Consider the following 18,772-nt stretch of genomic DNA (forward strand, 5'->3'; position numbering starts at 1 on the left):
TATAAATATGCTACTGACTATAGTTATTCGAGTTTTATGAGTCAGATGAACTAAAACCATCGCGTAGTCTCTGATAGTTTTAGAAAGAATGATTTATCCAGCTTTATATGTTCAGGGTACATACTTTTCAAGATGTAGTGAAAGGTTTTCTGGATGTCTAGTGACCTTTAGTGACCTTATCATCACAAGATCCTTGTACACTGCAACGAATGGAAAACAGTCCCATCATTTGTTTTTGAGATACAAACAATTTAAGGTTAGTTTATGGGCTGCAAGTTCCTAATAACACTTTTTATCTATAAAACGTATGTAAGGGCTTCCCTGGTGGCGCAGTGGTTGAGAGTCCGCCTGCCGATGCAGGGGACACGGGTTCGTGCCCCGGTCCGGGAAGATCCCACATGTCACGGAGCGGCTAGGCCCATGAGCCATGGCCGCTGAGCCTGCACGTATGGAGCCTGTGCTCTGCAACGGGAGAGACCACAACAGTGAGAGGCCTGCGTACCGCAAAAAAAAAAAAAAAAAGTATGTAAGACAACTTATTTTGGGTGAGGTGGCAGGTTTTTAATGATGATGTTATAAGTTAATTTGTTTAAAGCAATTATGTTAACTACAAAGATAATAATTATGGGGTTATTTGCCTCACTGGATAAAATTTACAATAACAATAATCTGAAAAATGTTTTTATGCCAATAGATCTTAAATCTATTGAGATATGTAACAGTTATGAATGGAGATTTGATGGATAAGAAAATAAAAGAATGACTAAGTCACACCTGGCTGAAAATTGCTTATCAATTGTCAAATGACACAAGGAGATCTTGTGAAAAAGCAAGACCCTGGAGTTGGTAGACAGAGTAATTTGGAATCAAGTGGTATCACAGATATGATATAGAGACCTTCCCCTGATTCCTGCTATGTCACAACTCAAAAGCATCAACAACCTTCTAGAATTTCAAGACTGTTAGTGGAAGTACCGTTTGAGCATGAGTTCTTCATAAAAGGTTCTAAAAATAGAACCCCTTGAAGAACTTTATCTGCATTCAAACAAGGTTTTAATAATGCTACACACCCCCTTTGAGCCAAATATTCTGTGCACAGCTTCCTATAGTAATTGTAGGCTGAAGATATGTTTTTGTGTAGGTGTGGGTGTATGTGTTTGGGTAGGTATATGTTTTTGTGAGATTAAGAGAATACACAGAACAATGGGTGGATCCTTTGCATTTTCCAAAAAAATGTCCTACTTTACCTTCCCACTCTTCATCTTCCTGGTTAAAATTCTATACTTTTTGTCAGGCTAAGTTTAAATTTTATGTGTATGATCCTATTTCTGATCAACTGAGCTAAAAGCAAACTTCTCCCTGAAGTTGTAGAACATTTGCCACCACATGGGGCTGGTCCTAGATCCCTGGACATTTCTGCATAAATGAGAAAGAATCACTCAATTTGGGCAGACAGTCCCACAGGCGCACAGCTGGGTGAACTGACTCTGATTCTAAGTGAATTAGAAAAAAGTGTTTCTTAATCCTATCACATGTAGCTCCTTGCCAGGATGCATTTTTCCTAGTGAATGGAGATTCACTAGACTTCAGTTCTCTCTTCTGTCACTGTCTAGCTGGATGACCTTGGATATGTTAGTTTACCTCTCTAAATTTAGTTTTCTTCCTGGTAAAACAAGCATAATAGTATGGAGTTCATAGTGTTGGTAAGAATACGACATGAGATAATGAATGTAAACTGTCTAGCAAGTTATTTGGCATAGAAACCCTAATCAGTAAGTTGTACTGACCTTTACAAATATTATGTTTTGTGCCACCATCCTTAGTCTCAGGACTGGTCTATTTTCTCCTTGAATTAAAGTTTCTGCTATAGAAATTAAATGTATTTGTAGACACAAGTACATTTTTGGTTTTTTTGACTGAAATGTTTTCCTGATGATCATTATCAAGTCATTACCTCTTAAATAAATATTAACAAGACTGCATTTCTTGAAGCATGTTGTTATTTTCTTCTGCTGTTGACATTAGCTAGACACAGACTGACATAAAACCTAGAAAGAGAAAATAAATATGAAGAAGGTAGAAGTCCTATTCATACCCTGACCTTGATTTAAAGTCATGATGGATTTTGAGAAAGACATTTGTTATCGTGATCAATCATTTCCATTCAACTAATGAGAACCCTTTCCATTTTTTGAAAGACAATTTGTGAAAAAATAGCAGATTACTGACCACAAACCACCTAGTTATGTGGAGAAAAAAAAGTGGTAGAGATAATTCTCCACACAACACCAAAGAAAAAGGTCTTAGCCTTGACCCAAGGAGATTGCCTTCAAGGCAACGAGGTAATTTATTTTTCCAACCTATGTGCATTCAAATTCTTGTCTTCTCTAGCAATATCACTGCAGGTTATATTCAGTGGACCAAATTCTTATCAGTTTTTTAACCTCTCCAGAGCACTTTGTAACTGCATGTATAGGCTTTGAGTGAGCTTTTCCCATTTCATAATTGGGCTCTTCATGCTGAGAAACCTCTGGGGCATCACCAGAGGTTTACAGCCAGAAAAATGTGAATGTAGGAAGGAATTGAGCCAAAGGAAGATTTCTGCTAAATATTCATGTATTTACATTTGGAGACTACTAGTGACTTCAATATTTTGGTTATGTTTATACTTTCAAAACATCAAAGGCTCTACGTGAAAAGGAAATGTTCAGACAAAATTGTTGAATATCAATAAACTTGACACTTAACCAGTTTAAGTTCTTCATGTGCTTCCTGACTCTTTCAGTTGTTTCAGAGAAGTCAGAAGTTTGAATTACCACTCCATTTTCATCAATTGAGTCTTAATACACCATGTTCAGTGTGTACGATTCAATGCATTTTCAAAACTGAAAAATAAAATATGACTTTAGGCTATAAAAATACCCCCCCTTTATTTTTAGATATGAGAAAATACTAAGAAAGGGGTTTAAACATCAAATATGGAAAATCTCTTTCCAGTGAAATGAAATATTTCAGCTTTCCCAAATTTTTTGATTAATCAAAGTTAAAGTAACAGCCTAGCTTAGATCATAAGTTCAGTTGTAGCATTTTAAAGTTTTTTGAAAAAAATTAAAACTGAAAATGGCATTCTATTATGGGTTAAATTGTATAGAATGTTTTAAATTTTTTAGTGTTTTGTGGTTTGCAAAGATTTTTCACATGGATTTTTTATATAATTTTTATTATAATTCTGATGAGTAAGGCTGGTATGGTTTAATATTTGCTTTTGTCAAATATTTTAATCAAATTAAGTGTCATACTTATATAAATGAAATTTAAAGATAATTCTTATTTTTTTTGACCTGACGGTCACTGCTCTGGCTACTGCATGTCTACTCAAATAGCATGGATTAAAAGAAATGCTGAGATACAATCATTCTATTGTCATCCTTCTGTTATTTTGATTTGGTTCCTTTCGCATTTACTTGTAACTATTTCTGAAATGTGACCAGCACTCAGTAGGTGGAGCTAATGAGACACAAAATATTGAATTGTCAACTCCTATTGCCCATGAAGATACATTATAGTTTAGTAATAAGAATTTAGGGGGTAAAGACATGCTAGTCATCCTGTCTCTTATTTGAGGAGTGCTGATGCCACATCCAATGATTTTCGAGATTTATTCAATTCTTACTTTATATTGAATTTGAAGATAATACTTATTCTTTGATGTTTACTTCATAATATTTGAAAAACATAAAGCACCTTCTACTGAAAACTAAGTCAAGTTGTTTGCCTCTATGAACTACTTTCCAGTCATATGCTGCAAGAGGGGAAAATGTTGAATCACATTGTGGTGATTCCTTTAAGCACAAAATTCAGAATTCAAATGAAATTCTTGGGAGCTACTAACTCCCAAGAAACTATAATCCTGCCTATTTTTGAAAGACATGAGGTTACCATGAGGTTTGTGTAAACTGTCTCATAGATAAAATAGTCCTTTTTCTGCTAATGGCATCTTATCTTCATTTGCCTATATGGGTTCCATGATTTTCCTCTTCCCCATTTTTGATTTTTTTGTCTCAAATTATCCCTTTTCCTGTTGTGAGTTTGTTACCAAATTGAAGTAGTTATAGTACTATCACTGCTTTTTTCCCTTTAACCTTTGTGCTACAATTAAGTTTTTAACAAACTATCCCAACAGAGTTGCATTTTTCCTGTATGTCTATTTATCATCTTACTCAAAGTTTTGTGTGCTTTTCCCTTTTCGTTTCAGATAGAAGAGCTTCTTTCATTATTTCCTGTAAGGCAAGTCTAGTGTTGATGAACTCCCTCAGCTTTTGTTTGTCTAGGAAATCCTTTATTTCTCCTTCATATCTTAAGTATAATTTTGCTGTGTGGAGTATTCCTGGCTGAGAGTTTTTATCTTTCAATACTTTCAATACTTTGAGTGTGTCATTCCACTCTCTCCTGGCCTGTAGAGTTTCTGCTGAAAAAATCTGCTGATAGCCTAATGGAGGTTCCTCTGTAGATTACCATTCTTTTTTCCTTGGCTGCTTTTAAAATTCTTTCTTTGTCACTAACTTTTGACAGCTTTAATATAATATATCTTGGAGAAGTCCTTTTTGCTTTTAGGTAATTTGATGTTCTCTTAGTTCCATGGACTTGTATATTCATTTCCTTCTCCAGGTTTGGGAAGTTCTCTGATTTTATATCTTTACATTAAACTCTCTGCTCTTTTCTCCCTCTTTTCTCCTTCTGGGATACCCATTATTCTAACATTGCCCTTCCTAATGGAGTCAGATAACTGTCATAGAATTTCTTCATTTTTTAACATCTTAATTGTGTCTCCTCTTCTACTTGTCTCATTTCTATATTTCTATCTTCGAGCTTGCTAATACTCTCTATCATATGGTCTTCTCTATTTCCAATGCTTTCTAATGTGTTCTTCGTCTCATTTATTGAGTTCTTCAACTCCAGAATTTCTGTTTGGTTTGTTTTTAGAATTTCAATCACTTTGATAAAGTATTCCTTCTGTTCATTAATTTTATTCCTGAATGAAATTATTTTATTTTATTATATCTTGAATTCTTTATCAGTTAGATCATAATATTCCATGACTTTAAGTTTGGTTTCTGGAGAATTGTCTTTTTCGTGTGTCTGTGATATCACATTACCATGGTTCTTCATGGTGCTTAATGATTGGTTTCTCTGATGGGGGCAGAAGGAGTCTTGTGTTCGTTGCTGCACCCACACAGAGAGGAGATTTTGTCATGCAGAGCTAGCAGTGTGGGGGATAGAAAAAGAGGATCAAGTCTCAAATGTCAGACTTTGGATGTTTTCACTTAGATTTAGTAGATAATATTGAATAATATTTCTTCAGTTGCTGTATGTACTTTGGACAATTTCTAGAGACGTTAAATGATTATTTATGTTTACTTATAATTTTCACCAATTATGGTTGTTTCACTAGGGAGAATGTATGTGGACTCCTTGCACTGTCATTCTAGACATTGTCCTCCCATCCTGGGCTACTTCTGCTTCTATTTGTAGTAATATATCTAACAGCTCTTTTTGATTCAGAGTACAAGCTCCTTCCTACCATTTTGTTCATTTCTTCCCTTTGGAAGACATTTAGTTAAAGCTTCTTTACCAGACTAAGAAGCTTACTCTCATTTGCCTTCTCCCTAGAATAAGATATCATGGGGCACCATACTCTTGCAAGAAGGTTTTATCCTCTGATTGTCCTTTGCATTAAAGGTGAATTCTGTTTGTGTTGATTTACCTATGTCTAGTCTCATTTCCCTTGATGGTCTCTTTGACCTGGTAGTCCAGTTTTGTTTTATCTACCATATATGTTGTATCCATTGTATTGTAACTGCCTGAGTGAAATTAGGAAACACATTTGCACAGAAAATTTTTCCATTTCCCAAGACAAACTCATGTGGGAGTGGTTACCCCTAAATATACCTTTATATACCCAGTATACCTATGTGGGTCTCCCATAGGCCACCTTGATTGCAAGTAACGTGATCTCCAGTATCTGAGCCCAGTTATGTTCCCCATGGATTCATCTGCTTTAATAATCTCAGATCTAGTACATATTTTGTCAGATTTATACCTAAGTATTTTATTTTGGTGGGTGCTAGTGTAAATGGTACTGTGTTTTTAATTTCAAATTCCACTTGCTTATTGCAAGTGGACTTTTATTGCAAGTGGCTTATCGACTTTTATAAATTAACCTTATATTCTGCAACCTTGCTGTAATTGCTTATTAGTTACAGGAGCTCTTTTGTTGTTGTTGTTGATTTTTTGGATTTTCTACATAGACAATCAGGTCATTCCCTAACAAGGAGTGTTTTATTTCTTCCTTCCTAATCAACATACCTTTCATTTTCTTTTTTTTTCCCTATTGTAATCCTAGAACTTGCAGTACAATGTTGGATAAAAGTGGTGAAGAAGGACACCCTTTCCTTTTTCCTGACCTTATTGGGAAAACAGCTAGTTTTCAATCTTGGTAGAGTTTTCTTCATGTTTCTTCTGCCTGGGATTTGCTTTCATCAAATTTGAAAAATTTGGGGCCATTTTTTCTTCAAATATTTAAAAACCTTCCTTTCTTTCCTGTCCTTCAGGGACCTAGTTACAGATATAGTGCCCTGATACTCTGTTCATTATTTTCAGTCTTTTTCTCTCTGTATTTCATTTCAGATAGCTCCTCTTACTATATTATCAAATTCTCTACCTTTTCTTCTGCAGTGTTTGATCTGCTGTTAATCCTGTAAAGTTTATTTTTCATCACAGACATTGTTTTTATCTCAATATAAATTCAATATATTTAATTTTATATGCTCCATGTCTCTCCTTACATGCTAATGTTTTCCTCTTCCTCCTCAAAATCATGAAATAAGGTTTTGCTAACATTTTTACTATCCTTATCTACTTATTATATCATCTGTGCCATTATTGGCTTAGTTTAAATTGACTGATTTTGTCCTTATTTTTGGTTGTGGTTTCCAACTTATTTGCATGAATTTGAAATAGCAAGAAATGTTTATATATAGTTCTGAAAAGCATTTGTTCAGTTTAAGGCAATGAAATGTATAATGTATATTTTATAAACATTGAATGCCTTAGTACTACAAATATATCCTTCAATTATATAGAAATCACATTTTCCCAGGCACTTTTATTCTCTGAGAACAGTGAGATACAATGGACTTTGAAGTCAAATATAATAAGCTTTAAAATGCAGTTTTTCTGATGCCTTTATAAAATTAAGAAAGTTATCTTGTCTCTATGAGTTTTGATTGTCTCATATATAAAATTAAGATTCAAATACCTACTTCATAGAATATTTATAAATGTTAAATTAGACATGATGCTAAGGAATCTAATGTAGTGTATGACACATTAATTTCAAAAAAAGTTTGTTCCTTCAATAGATATTTATCTCTGATGTATATTGTTCCTATACAAATGTGACAACACTCGTGTACCTGTATGTAACTTGGTGATGTGTCTACATAACACATACATAGTGCCAATAACTTTATAACATATTTTAATAAAATATCAGGAAGGCCATCATTAACAACACATTTATTATACTCTCCACTCCTACGAGCCCAGGCCTTTCAATAAATGCATATGGATTCACTTGAAATGGAAAAAGATCAATAATTCAGATGCCTTATTTCTACAACGCTAGGCAATTGGATATTTATTAATCCAGTTTTAGATGAGACATTTTTCTTATCTAAGTCCTTAGCATCATCCAGACACAATCAGAAGAGAATACAGCTATGCATACAGCAATTTAGACTAAAATATGTTTTCATATAAAATAGGTTAAAATGTATAGTTGCAGTTTGAAAGGCTGAGAGATTTCAGAATTTAGAAGATTGCTTTGTAGTTAATTTAGCTTGCATAATGACATTGGATGCTAAAAGTGAAAACTTAAATAACTTTGAAGTTAAAATTCCTAGAGACGGGCTTCCCTGGTGGCGCAGTGGTTGAGAGTCGGCCTGCCGATGCAGGGGACTCGGGTTCGTGTCCCGGTAAGGGAGGATCCCACATGCCGCGGAGCGGCTGGGCCCGTGAGCCATGGCCACTGAACCTGCGTGTCCTGAGCCTGTGCTCCGCAACGGGAGAGGCCACAACAGTGAGAGGCCGGCGTACTGCAAAAAAAAAAAAAAAAAAAAAAAAATTCCTAGAGACATTTTCAACTTATATGTAATATTAATTGCCTTGATATCTGTGATATATAAAGTTCATTAACATATATTCAAATGTATTATATAAGCATTCTATTTAGCCAACCTCAATAACAGACTATTTTAAGTAATGAAATCCAAGAAGAGTATAATTAGCACTTGTAATTGTGTTAGAAAAACATAAAATTGATTACAATGCAAATGTTTACCTTGTCTAATTAAATTATGATAATTAAATGCTGTTCTTGGTCAGCAATATCTGAAAAAATTACTTAAATTTTACAAATGACTTGGCACTTTTCATCAGCTTATGACTAGATCATTGTAGGCAGTCCTTGACCAATTTTCTTGTTATCATACAATTTTATCCTTTAACCAAGAATTAGCCAGATGTTTTTTCCTAATGTAAAAAGTGTTATTTGGCTAACTTCAGAACTGTGACACTCCTGAGAGGTTTATATTAGACTCAAATGGTGTTAATTTGGAGAGTTATTTTGTTCTTAGGGACATTCTATTTAAAAAAATGTATCAGATATATATTGAGAATATACTTAGGGGTGGCATTGCTCAGTCATAGACATGCATATGTTCAGCCTTAATAGGTATTGTCAAGCAAGTTTCCAAAAGAAAAAAACTTGGAATTCACTTTGAAAAATTGTTAATTTCTGCTCAAGTTTAACATAATCATTGTGACCTAGCAAATCCACGTCTGGAATTCCAATGTGCACCAGAAGACAGGCACATGGATATTTACAGAAACATTACTCAAATTAGCTAAAGCTATAAAGAATCCAAATGTCAATCAACATTAGAAGGGATACCCGAACAGTGATATATTTATATGGGAATAGTATACAGCAATAAAAAATACTACACACAAAAATGTGAGTGGATCTCACAGCTATAATGTTGAGTAAAAGAAGCTGGACACAAGAGTAAACATTTTATAATTTCATTTATATGATGCTCAAAAGCAGGCAAACTAACCTTAGATGATAAAAGGCAGAATGAATAGTGGTGACATTAGGGGATAGTGGTTAGATTGTAGATTCTGAATGGTGGTTAGACTGAACTTACATTTAAGAATTGTGTACCTTATGCATGCTATATTTCAATAAACTGTAAGTTAAAGAATAATATGCCAGCAGTAGGAAAGTTTCTATATTTGGGGTGAGAAAAGTGGATCGAGGAATAAAAGTAGGGAGGGAATTCCATTCATTTACTTCCTCTTTTGTCACTCCTTTTCCTTCCTAAATTCAGCGAGAGCCTCAGGGACTCACCAGCTCAGCCCCCAAATCTTCAGAGGTTCACAGACTTCTGTCTGGGGCGTCTCCTACTCGGATATGGGTAAGAATAGATCTATATAGGGAGGCAGTGTGCGAGAGAGGACGAAGAGCCTCTCCAATCCCACACAATACAGCAGGAACTGAAGAAACAAGAGCAAAGCTGTGGGACCAGCAAGGTGCCAGCCGCCCCACGCTAGTTCCTAGCGTTTCAGCGGCGGTTCACTGGACAGTGACAGGATGACTTCCTCCCCTCCCCGAGAAAGGTCTGGCAGGTTTTTTTTGTTATTGTTTTTCTTTTTTGTTTGTTTGTTTGTTTGTTTGTTTGTTTTGCGGTACGCGGGCCTCTCACTGCTGTGGCCTCTCCCGTTGCGGAGCACAGGCTGCGGACGCACAGGCTCAGTGGCCATGGCTCACGGGCCCAGCCGCTCCGCGGCATGTGGGATCTTCCCGGACCGGGGCACGAACCCGTGTTCCCTGCATGGGCAGGCAGACTCTGAACCACTGCGCCACCAGGGAAGCCCTGGCAGGTATTTTAATTAATTCCAGAGGGATAAATCTTTGTTCACAAAAAGGCTGTTCTCCGCTATCTATAAGCGAGAACAAACCACTGAGGACTGGAACAAAAACTCAACTTCTAGCCAGCAGGAGCCAATGTTCGTGCCCCTTCTAAAAGTGAAAGGTTGGAGCCTGTGGCCAGTCTTCTCACCCGGCCCGGTCCTCCTCCAGACAAGGCGGTGTGACGCGATCCCCGCGGGAGGTAAACTTGGCAAGAGGGAAATCCATTAAGCCCAAGAATGCGTTGCACTTTTCAAGGCACCTGGGTGCAGGAAAACTCCACTGAACTCTCCTGGGAAAGAGACCATGCCCTCCCCCCGAGTCTCTTTCCAACCTCTCCCGGACCGCGGGCGTGAATCAGAGCGGTTTCGTTCCAGAGGTCTCGGAAAGGGATTTCCTACCCGCCCCGGACGGGACCACTGCGAAGTTCGTGATCCGCTGTGTGATCCCGTCCCTCTACCTGCTCATCATCACAGTGGGCTTGCTGGGCAACATCATGCTGGTGAAGATCTTCATCACCAACAGAGCCATGAGGAGCGTCCCCAGCATCTTCATCTCTAACCTGGCCGTTGGGGACGTGCTGCTGCTGATCACCTGCGTCCCTGTGGATGCTTCCTGCTACTTCTCTCTTTTTTTTTTTTTTTTAACATCGTTATTGGAGTATAGTTGCTTTACAATGGTGTGTTAGTTTCTGCTTTGTAATAAAGTGAATCAGTTATACATATACATTATGTCCCCATATCCCTTCCCTCTTGCGTCTCCCTCCCTCCCACCCGCCTTATCCCACCCCTCTAGGTGGTCACAAAGCACCGAGCTGATCTCCCTGTGCTATGCGGCTGCTTCCCACTAGCTAGCTATTTTACGTTTGGTAGTGTATATATGTCCATGCCACTCTCTCGCTTTGTCACAGCTTACCCTTCCCCCTCCCCATATCCTCAAGTCCATTCTCTAGTAGCTCTGTCTTTATTCCTGTCTTACCCCTAGGTTCTTCATGACCTTTTTTTTTTTTCCCTTAGATTCCATATATATGTGTTAGCATACGGTAACAAATCCCGCTACTTCTTTGATGAGTGGGTGTTCGGGAAGGTGGGCTGCAAACTCATCCGGGTGATCCAGCTCACCTCCGTGGGGATGTACGTGTTCACTCTCACTGCCCTCAGCGCCCACAGGTAAGGGCATAGGTAACTGTGGGTGGCCTAGAAAAGCAGTGGAGAGGGGCAGGGAGTGTACCTGGGGAGAGGAGGGAGAAAGGAAGGGCTGAGAGGAGGAGGGGAGAAGGAGAGAGACTGTATCTGGGAATTAGAGTAAAAGGAGTTAAAATTGACTGATGTGATGCTTCAAAAAAATATAAGAAAATCATTATTTTAAAAATAATTAAAACTGCATGAGAGGCTCCCCTCGGAAAGGTATTGAGGCTGGGGGCTGCTTCTGTCCCCTGGGCAATGAGACGCATCTTTAGAGAACCTCAGAAGGAGACTTTATCTGCTTGTTATGTAGCTTGAAATATTATGAATTTTTAGAATATCAGACTAATTCAAATGTAAATAAGGAGAAGGTACAGGGTCATGGCATGGTTAATATCTGCTAGGTGCCAGGCATTGTAATAGGTGTTCTATACAGTTTTTCTAATCACAAAACTTTGAGGGTGGTGTTTTTATCCCCACCTTACAGATGAAGAAAAAGATCTTAAGTGATTTTCCAAAGGATATCAGAGATGAGATAACAGTGCAGACTTGTCTGACTAAAATCGCTTTCTGCTGTATCTTGTTAACCTCCTAGGTATACTGTAACCTGAAATACTTTTAAAGACAGATATAAGTAATGTGAGGTTTATATACAATTTTGCTCGGTTTGTATTTTTATTACCTTGCTTAATAGTCATGTGTAATTGAGTGAGGTATAGAGGCTTGGATTGTTTAAGCCATTGCGTCCTGGAGTGTGGTTCATTTACCACTACGATGGTGTTAGGTGGGAGGAGAGAAGACTGCGTGAGGTCTTGACATTAAAGAAATTTGAACTGTAAAGACAGAATGTTATTCCATTTTCAGTTCTTTTCGTCCTTATGACTGAATTAGGGAGAAAATCCCAGTCTGGATTAATCTCTAAGATTTCTTAATGTCCTTAAGAAAAGAAAGTAGGAGACCCAGCCTCAGAAGCTCTAGAAGAGTATCCAGGTAAATTTTAATAATACTATTTTGTGAACATTTTATATTTTATGGTTATTGTATATTATATCAATTTCAGTAGTAATAGATTTTTTGGAAATAAAAGTATTTAAATAAAAATATTCAATATACAATGATACTTGTAGTACGTGTAGATTTAGAAAATACTTGTGAAGGAGGTAAGCAAATTACTGCAATTTGGGAAATGACAATTTAAAATATTTGTTTTTCTCTTCATGTCTTCTGTGCTAATAAGCAGTGGAATGACTTGTAGACAGAGAGACACCAAGGATCTTAGTTATTGCACACATAACAGCCTGGGAATAACGGGGTGTTGGCACCTCTCTTTTAGTAAGATCTCTCTCTCTCTTTTCCTTTCTCTTTTTAATTTTTCTTTCTTAAGAGAGTAATTTGAAATGTATTATCTGTCCAGGTACAGAGCCACTGTAAACTCCATGGATATGCAGACATCAGGGGCGGTGCTGTGGACCTGTGTGAAGGCCGTGGGTATCTGGGTGGTCTCGGCGCTGTTGGCTGTTCCAGAAGCCGTGTTTTCCCAAGTGGCGCACATCGGTGGCTTGGATAACGTCAGCTTCACGGCGTGTATACCCTATCCTCAGACTGATGAATTACATCCAAAGATTCATTCAGTGCTCCTCTTCTTGGTCTACTTCCTTATACCACTTGCTATTATTAGTATTTATTATTATCATATTGCAAGGACTTAATTAAAAGTGCACATAATCTTCTGGGAGAATACAATGAACATTACCAAAAAACAGGTAAGCTTGGTAGGTGTGTGTGTTGGGAGCAAGATGGGCAGAAGCAGTAGGTGCTATTTTGAGTTCTCCTTCATAGGCTTTCAATATCAGGAATGATTAGAACAGTCAGAAGGGCACTGGAACATGCACTAGCCTGAACTGGAAGGGATGTTGGGCGTTCTCTAATATGTGGCCATGTGTTAGCTCTAAAAGCCCACTGAGGTCCAGCTTATCTGACATCTGGGCCTAGGCTCATTTGAAATTAATGTCTCTGGTGGCTTTTCTTTATGTGCAAATGTTTATGCAAAGAAACACATAACAAACCAGAAAAGAATTTCACATTATAAGTATATATTTATTCAATTATTTTTTCTTCTCCCATTAGCTCACTAAAGATGACAGAAAGTCTGGGGGAAGGACGCATCAGGAAAGGACTGTAGGACACTGCTGGGGTCTGGGGATGAGGTTTGGCTAAGATGCCAAAATGAGAGACTGGGAACAGAGGGCAGCAGAGCAATAGTGAGAGTGATCAGAAGGTGGGCTGCTGTTGAAGTAGGACTTGGTCTAATTCAACTTTATAGCTTTTCCGATAAATAAATATTATATACTAATTTTAAAACTACGACCTGCACCTTATGTACTTTTTCTTCTCTAAAGAATACATAGTACTAATGTAAGGTAAAACCAGTTGCGTTAATCTAGAAAAAGATAGAAATACTGCAGTTATGGGACAGTTTCAAGCTGTACATTTGTGCATTCCTAGTGAGGAACTTCTGCCAAAGGGTTCTATAGGTATGGGGAGGTCATGGATGCCTGCTCCCCAGTTTGAATGAAAACGAGTTGAATCACAGATGATTAAAATTTGATGGGCTGGAGATGGAGGCACAGGCTGGGTCTTTGGGCACTAAATCTGGTTAAGGTTTTTCTGTGCAGATGGTGACCTCTATTTATTGATGTCCATAAACATCAGTGATCCACATCTGCTTTAAAGGCTTAAAAAATACAAGTCATTAAAGTAATTATTAGAAAAAGTAATATATTTATTACCTCAATACCTGGCATCATTGAAGCAAAAATGTCTGGGTCACAGGCTCACTTTACTTTTCCCTTCATGTACAATCCTTTTATTCAAAGCCCTGTAATCCAATTTGTATCTCAGTTTGGGTATCTGAGTTTTTGCTTTGGTTTCTAAAGTTGAGTTCCTCTGACCTTCCCCACCTCCACATTTTTGTTTTTCAGTGGCCTTAGTTCTGACTTTTGTGTGTGTGTGTGTATGTGAATTTCCCTATTGGAATTTATAAACTCTGGCTGGGTAACTGGGCTTGACATCTTCCAAGAAGTAATCTCAATGCTAACAGCCTACCTATACATTTGAATCTCCAAGTATAGACTGCTGTGAAATTCTTGCACCTATGCTCCACCTGCTAGGGAGGACTGTGCTTAGTAATGTAAATTTCACATCCACCTCATTTATAAGGCCAAGTTGCCTAATTTATGCCACTGGGATATATCTGGAGTACCACATTCTGCTTCTTGAACTAGATTCCTTTTCACTTGCACCTTTGTTTACTGTCACCATTCACTACTACTTACTCCCCAGTGTCAGATCTGTTTCAGTCCTAAACCTTTCCAGACTTCTCTGGTATATTCTAGTTAACTACCAATAGTTTTAGCTCAGAAAATATGTTATCTACTATAAATATCTTAGTAAATTATGTTTTCACTTTCATGTTGCCTTATTTAAATATTCAAACAAATTAGACAAATGTGAGCTAAACTTTGGACTCTAGATGTTAGAAAATGACTTTTAGATTTAAAACGATTAATGTCCCATATTTGAATTTTGTCGATTTATCACATTCCTGAAGACCTTCTTATAAAACAGTAAACATAGGAGGTGAATTTCATGAAAAGATAGAAAATGTTTTTATTTTTATTTTAAGGTTAGGCAGCCGAACATAGTAATGTTTATAGAAACGACAATTATGTCAGGTTATTTTGATTTATGAGAGTCAGAAGTTTAAATTAAGTCTCAAGGTTGTTTTTTTTTTTGTGGATAAGGGTTTTTAAAAAGTCATGCCCTTTTTCAATAGATCAGTATTTCTTATTTAAAATAGTCTGATTTAAAAATTTTCTAAGCTTGAATATATTCTGTGGTTTATTAATTCAATGGATTTAATACAAACAAATGATTTATATTTATAGTGATCACAGTAAGACGTTAAGCAAAGGAAAAAGAGTTAAAAATAAGAAATTTTTCAAGATCACAGTTTTAACATGAAGACATACCCATTTATAAACTGTCAAATATTTTAAAGTGAAATTAGTATAGTGACCAAAATAGGCTTCATCAAATCGTTAAAATCATTACTTTGACTAGGAAAATCCTTTTTGTGCTTTTGGGTGCATTTGCACGCTAAGTTTTACATCTTTTGTACCATGATGTGTTTTAGAATGTGGCTGCCTCTGTTTTCATTTTAATCGGTGGGACTATTTCCTTATATTTGCGGGTGGAAACACGGAAACGCCTGGCCAAAATTGTGCTGGTCTCTTTGTGTGTTGCTTTGTCTTCTGCTGGTTTCCAAATCACATCCTTTACATGTATAGGTCTTTCAACTATAATGAGATTGACCCATCTCTAGGCCACATGATTGTCACCTTAGTGGCCCGGATTCTGAGCTTTTGCAGTTTTTGTGTCAATCCATTTATTCTTTATCTGCTCAGTGAAAGCTTCAGGAGGCACTTCAATAGCCAGCTCTGTTGTGGAAGGAAGTCCTATTAAGAGAGATCAAGCACCTACCTACTCAGCTCCTCCGCGGTGCGTGTGACATCCCTGAAAAAAAATGCTAAGAACATGGTGACCAAATCTGTATTACTTACTGGACACAATGTGAAGTAGGAAATGGCACTGTGATTTTGGCCATTCAACTCACTACCTGAAAAGTACTTACTCTCGTATCTCTACTGAGTAAAGCAAAACTAAACAACGTTTTCTTTCTTACTATATCTCAGCTAATTCATTAAACAGTTTCATGATTGACTCAGAAAAGGCAAGTCAAACAGAGTTACCATTTTTCACTGAAAAAGACTTTAAATGACATTAAAAATATATGTATTACTCACATTAAAAGTGATTCAAAAAGCAATATATGTGTATTGCTATATGCGTATAAGTCAATATGGCTTCAATATTGAAGTTGTTCCTAGAGCCAACCTAGCACATTTATCTTAAATTTGTTTTATTCGGGAGCATGAAATAAATTTCTTTATTGACTCAGTGATTCAATGAGTATAATATTCAAACTCCAAATATCTGAAATACAAGTCATATTTTCCTGGCGAATTTTATTCATAACTAGTGCCTGTATATATCTCCTTTGTTTGAATAAACTAATAGAAAATTCAAAAGGTGGAGCAAATCGTTTTATGATTAATCATAATTTATAGAAACAGTTTATATCTGTAACTTCTCAGTATGTGATTAAAATGTATGATGACATTTGTATTATGCATAGTGAAATAGATATCATCTGAATATGATCTGAATGTAAAATAGGTATCTTATGTCCTAAACTGTAAAACTATGACTCAGAAATTGTCATGACCATCTTTGTATACATTGCTAAATCCCTGGATATTTGGGTCATTCTGTGTAGCTGTGATGAGCTATACATAATTCTGCTGAGTCCAACCATTTAATGAGTCCAACCATCCTTTTTTTGCAATAGCACCTGACAAGTGTATCTAAAATCTACTTGGGAAGTTTACTCTGCATAGTATCACAGTCATCTCTGAATAATTTTGGATTAAAATTTTTAAAAAACGAACATTTAAAATATTTACGATGGTCTTTCAAAAAATACACAAGGTAATATGTCGCACTTATACAGTGTAACATTAGTAGCATTTGTCAAACATTAGTAGTAGTCCTAGTTCATCCACTATTACCTAACAATTACATGGAAGGAAAGACTTAAACAAAACATGAATCCCTAATGTTTTCATGTCACCTGTAATTTGATGAATAAGTTATAATTTATTAATATATTGTCAATATTTAATATTACATTAATGAGTTCTTACTTGCAATATTGCAAGATTTGGAATCCAAATAATTAACAAAACATTTTCCATTTTAATAAACATCAATTGTTATTAAAATTAAACAAAAAATAAAGAAACCTAAAGAGGATTCCACAGCCATGTGGGAGAGGTAGGATTTAAAAACCAGACACCATACCATGGTACATGCACCCACTATTCCATCATCTCTCAATTTCTTTCTTTCTCTATTGACTTTCTTCTAACTCTGATAGTTGTTCTTAACCTTTAGGAAAGTTGGAAAGCCACTCATCAGAGAGGTGTAAAATATCGCACACAAATTTTATATTGACTCTGGGTGTTTTATAAATCTTTCAAGTCTCATCCATTAAAACCTAAAGAACCATGGGTTTCTGGGTGAGAATCCTTGGTCAATGCAGAACCATTCTCCTTGTTAATAATGTGATGGTAGAAATAGGTATATATGAAAAACTACAAGATACATGCATATCAGATTACATAACAATATTATTTTTTCAAGCTCTAAATTACCAGGACCTTATAGTTAAGATGTGCCTATGTCCCTTTAGTTTCAGATATATGGAATACATATTATACAGTATATATTCACTATATATATAAATATATACTATATTAGACTGTATATATGAATACATACACAATACATTGCATATGTATTTAGTTTCACATATGCTATATATATGAGAAACTAAAAGGACATACATACATCTTAACTATAAGGATACAATAATTTAAAGTTTAAGAGAATAACATTGACATATACTCTGATATCTGATTTGTTTTTAAAGAATGAAAAAATATTTATTTATAAAATATCTAAGAAATTTTTTATTTTATTAAAAAACATTAAAAATTTTTGTTAAAAATGTTTTTCTGTAATGATACTAATGGAGTAATAATGGCACCACAAATTTCAATTTTCCTTTTTTTTAAAAAAAGAATTTTAACAATAGCCACATATCTGATTACATAATGTTATCAATATTATCAAACTTTTGACTGCATTTTAGAATTTTCTTTCTGGTTACTATTTATGTTAATGCTGAAAATCAGACTGTCTCTTAATGTTGAGCCCTGCTCTTTGGAGACATGCTCAATACTTAGAGCTCTCTTCATGAATTAAGCAGTTTGAGGATTATCTGTACAGACATTTTTGTGAATCTGACTGTTGCATTCTACAACTGGGTTCTAATTTTAATTCACTCACTAAACTTTTATGATTTCTCATTTTCAAGGAGTTCTGTGAATCGCACAATTTTTTCAAATATTTCCGTTCTTTGGAATAGAAACCTGAGAGCTACTATATTAGTATATATTCTATGATATATGATCATACTATATATAGCATGATGAAGTAAATATTTAATGTTTACTTTTATCATATATTTTCCAAGTCAAACAAAACTTCATGCCTTATACACACATACATATACTCACACACGTGAGATTTGGTTCATATTAAAATTAGAGTTTTAACTTTGGCCTTGATCAGATCTATGTATATTTAGCTTATTTATAGTTATTGTACATATATTGTGAAATATTTCAATTTATTTCTGGACATTTAAATCTTTTATTGTTATTATTATTAAGGAATGAAGTTAGAGGACATAAGCTTCAAATTTATCATCTATGAAATCATACAACAGAAACAAATCAAACCGATTATTAGCCAGAAATGAAACAAAAATGTCAGATTCCAAATCTGTTTAAAAATATAGGGTGAAATA

At 35.8% G+C, this 18,772-nt stretch overlaps 1 protein-coding gene across 1 annotated transcript; it reads left to right on the plus strand.

The window, feature by feature from the left end:
* Positions 1–1,685: 1,685 nt before the first annotated feature.
* Positions 1,686–15,873, plus strand: NMBR (neuromedin B receptor). Its single transcript, XM_024739416.1, is given in 8 exon segments — positions 1,686–1,703; positions 9,453–9,539; positions 10,335–10,645; positions 11,083–11,202; positions 12,632–12,921; positions 12,924–12,975; positions 15,466–15,508; positions 15,511–15,873. Coding segments are annotated over 8 exon segments (1,284 nt in total).
* The last annotated feature ends 2,899 nt before the right edge of the window (positions 15,874–18,772 follow it).

The sequence above is a fragment of the Neophocaena asiaeorientalis genome, unplaced genomic scaffold (assembly GCF_003031525.2).
Source record: "Neophocaena asiaeorientalis asiaeorientalis breed wild unplaced genomic scaffold, Neophocaena_asiaeorientalis_V1.1 scaffold162, whole genome shotgun sequence".
Taxonomy (NCBI): Eukaryota; Metazoa; Chordata; class Mammalia; order Artiodactyla; family Phocoenidae; genus Neophocaena; species Neophocaena asiaeorientalis.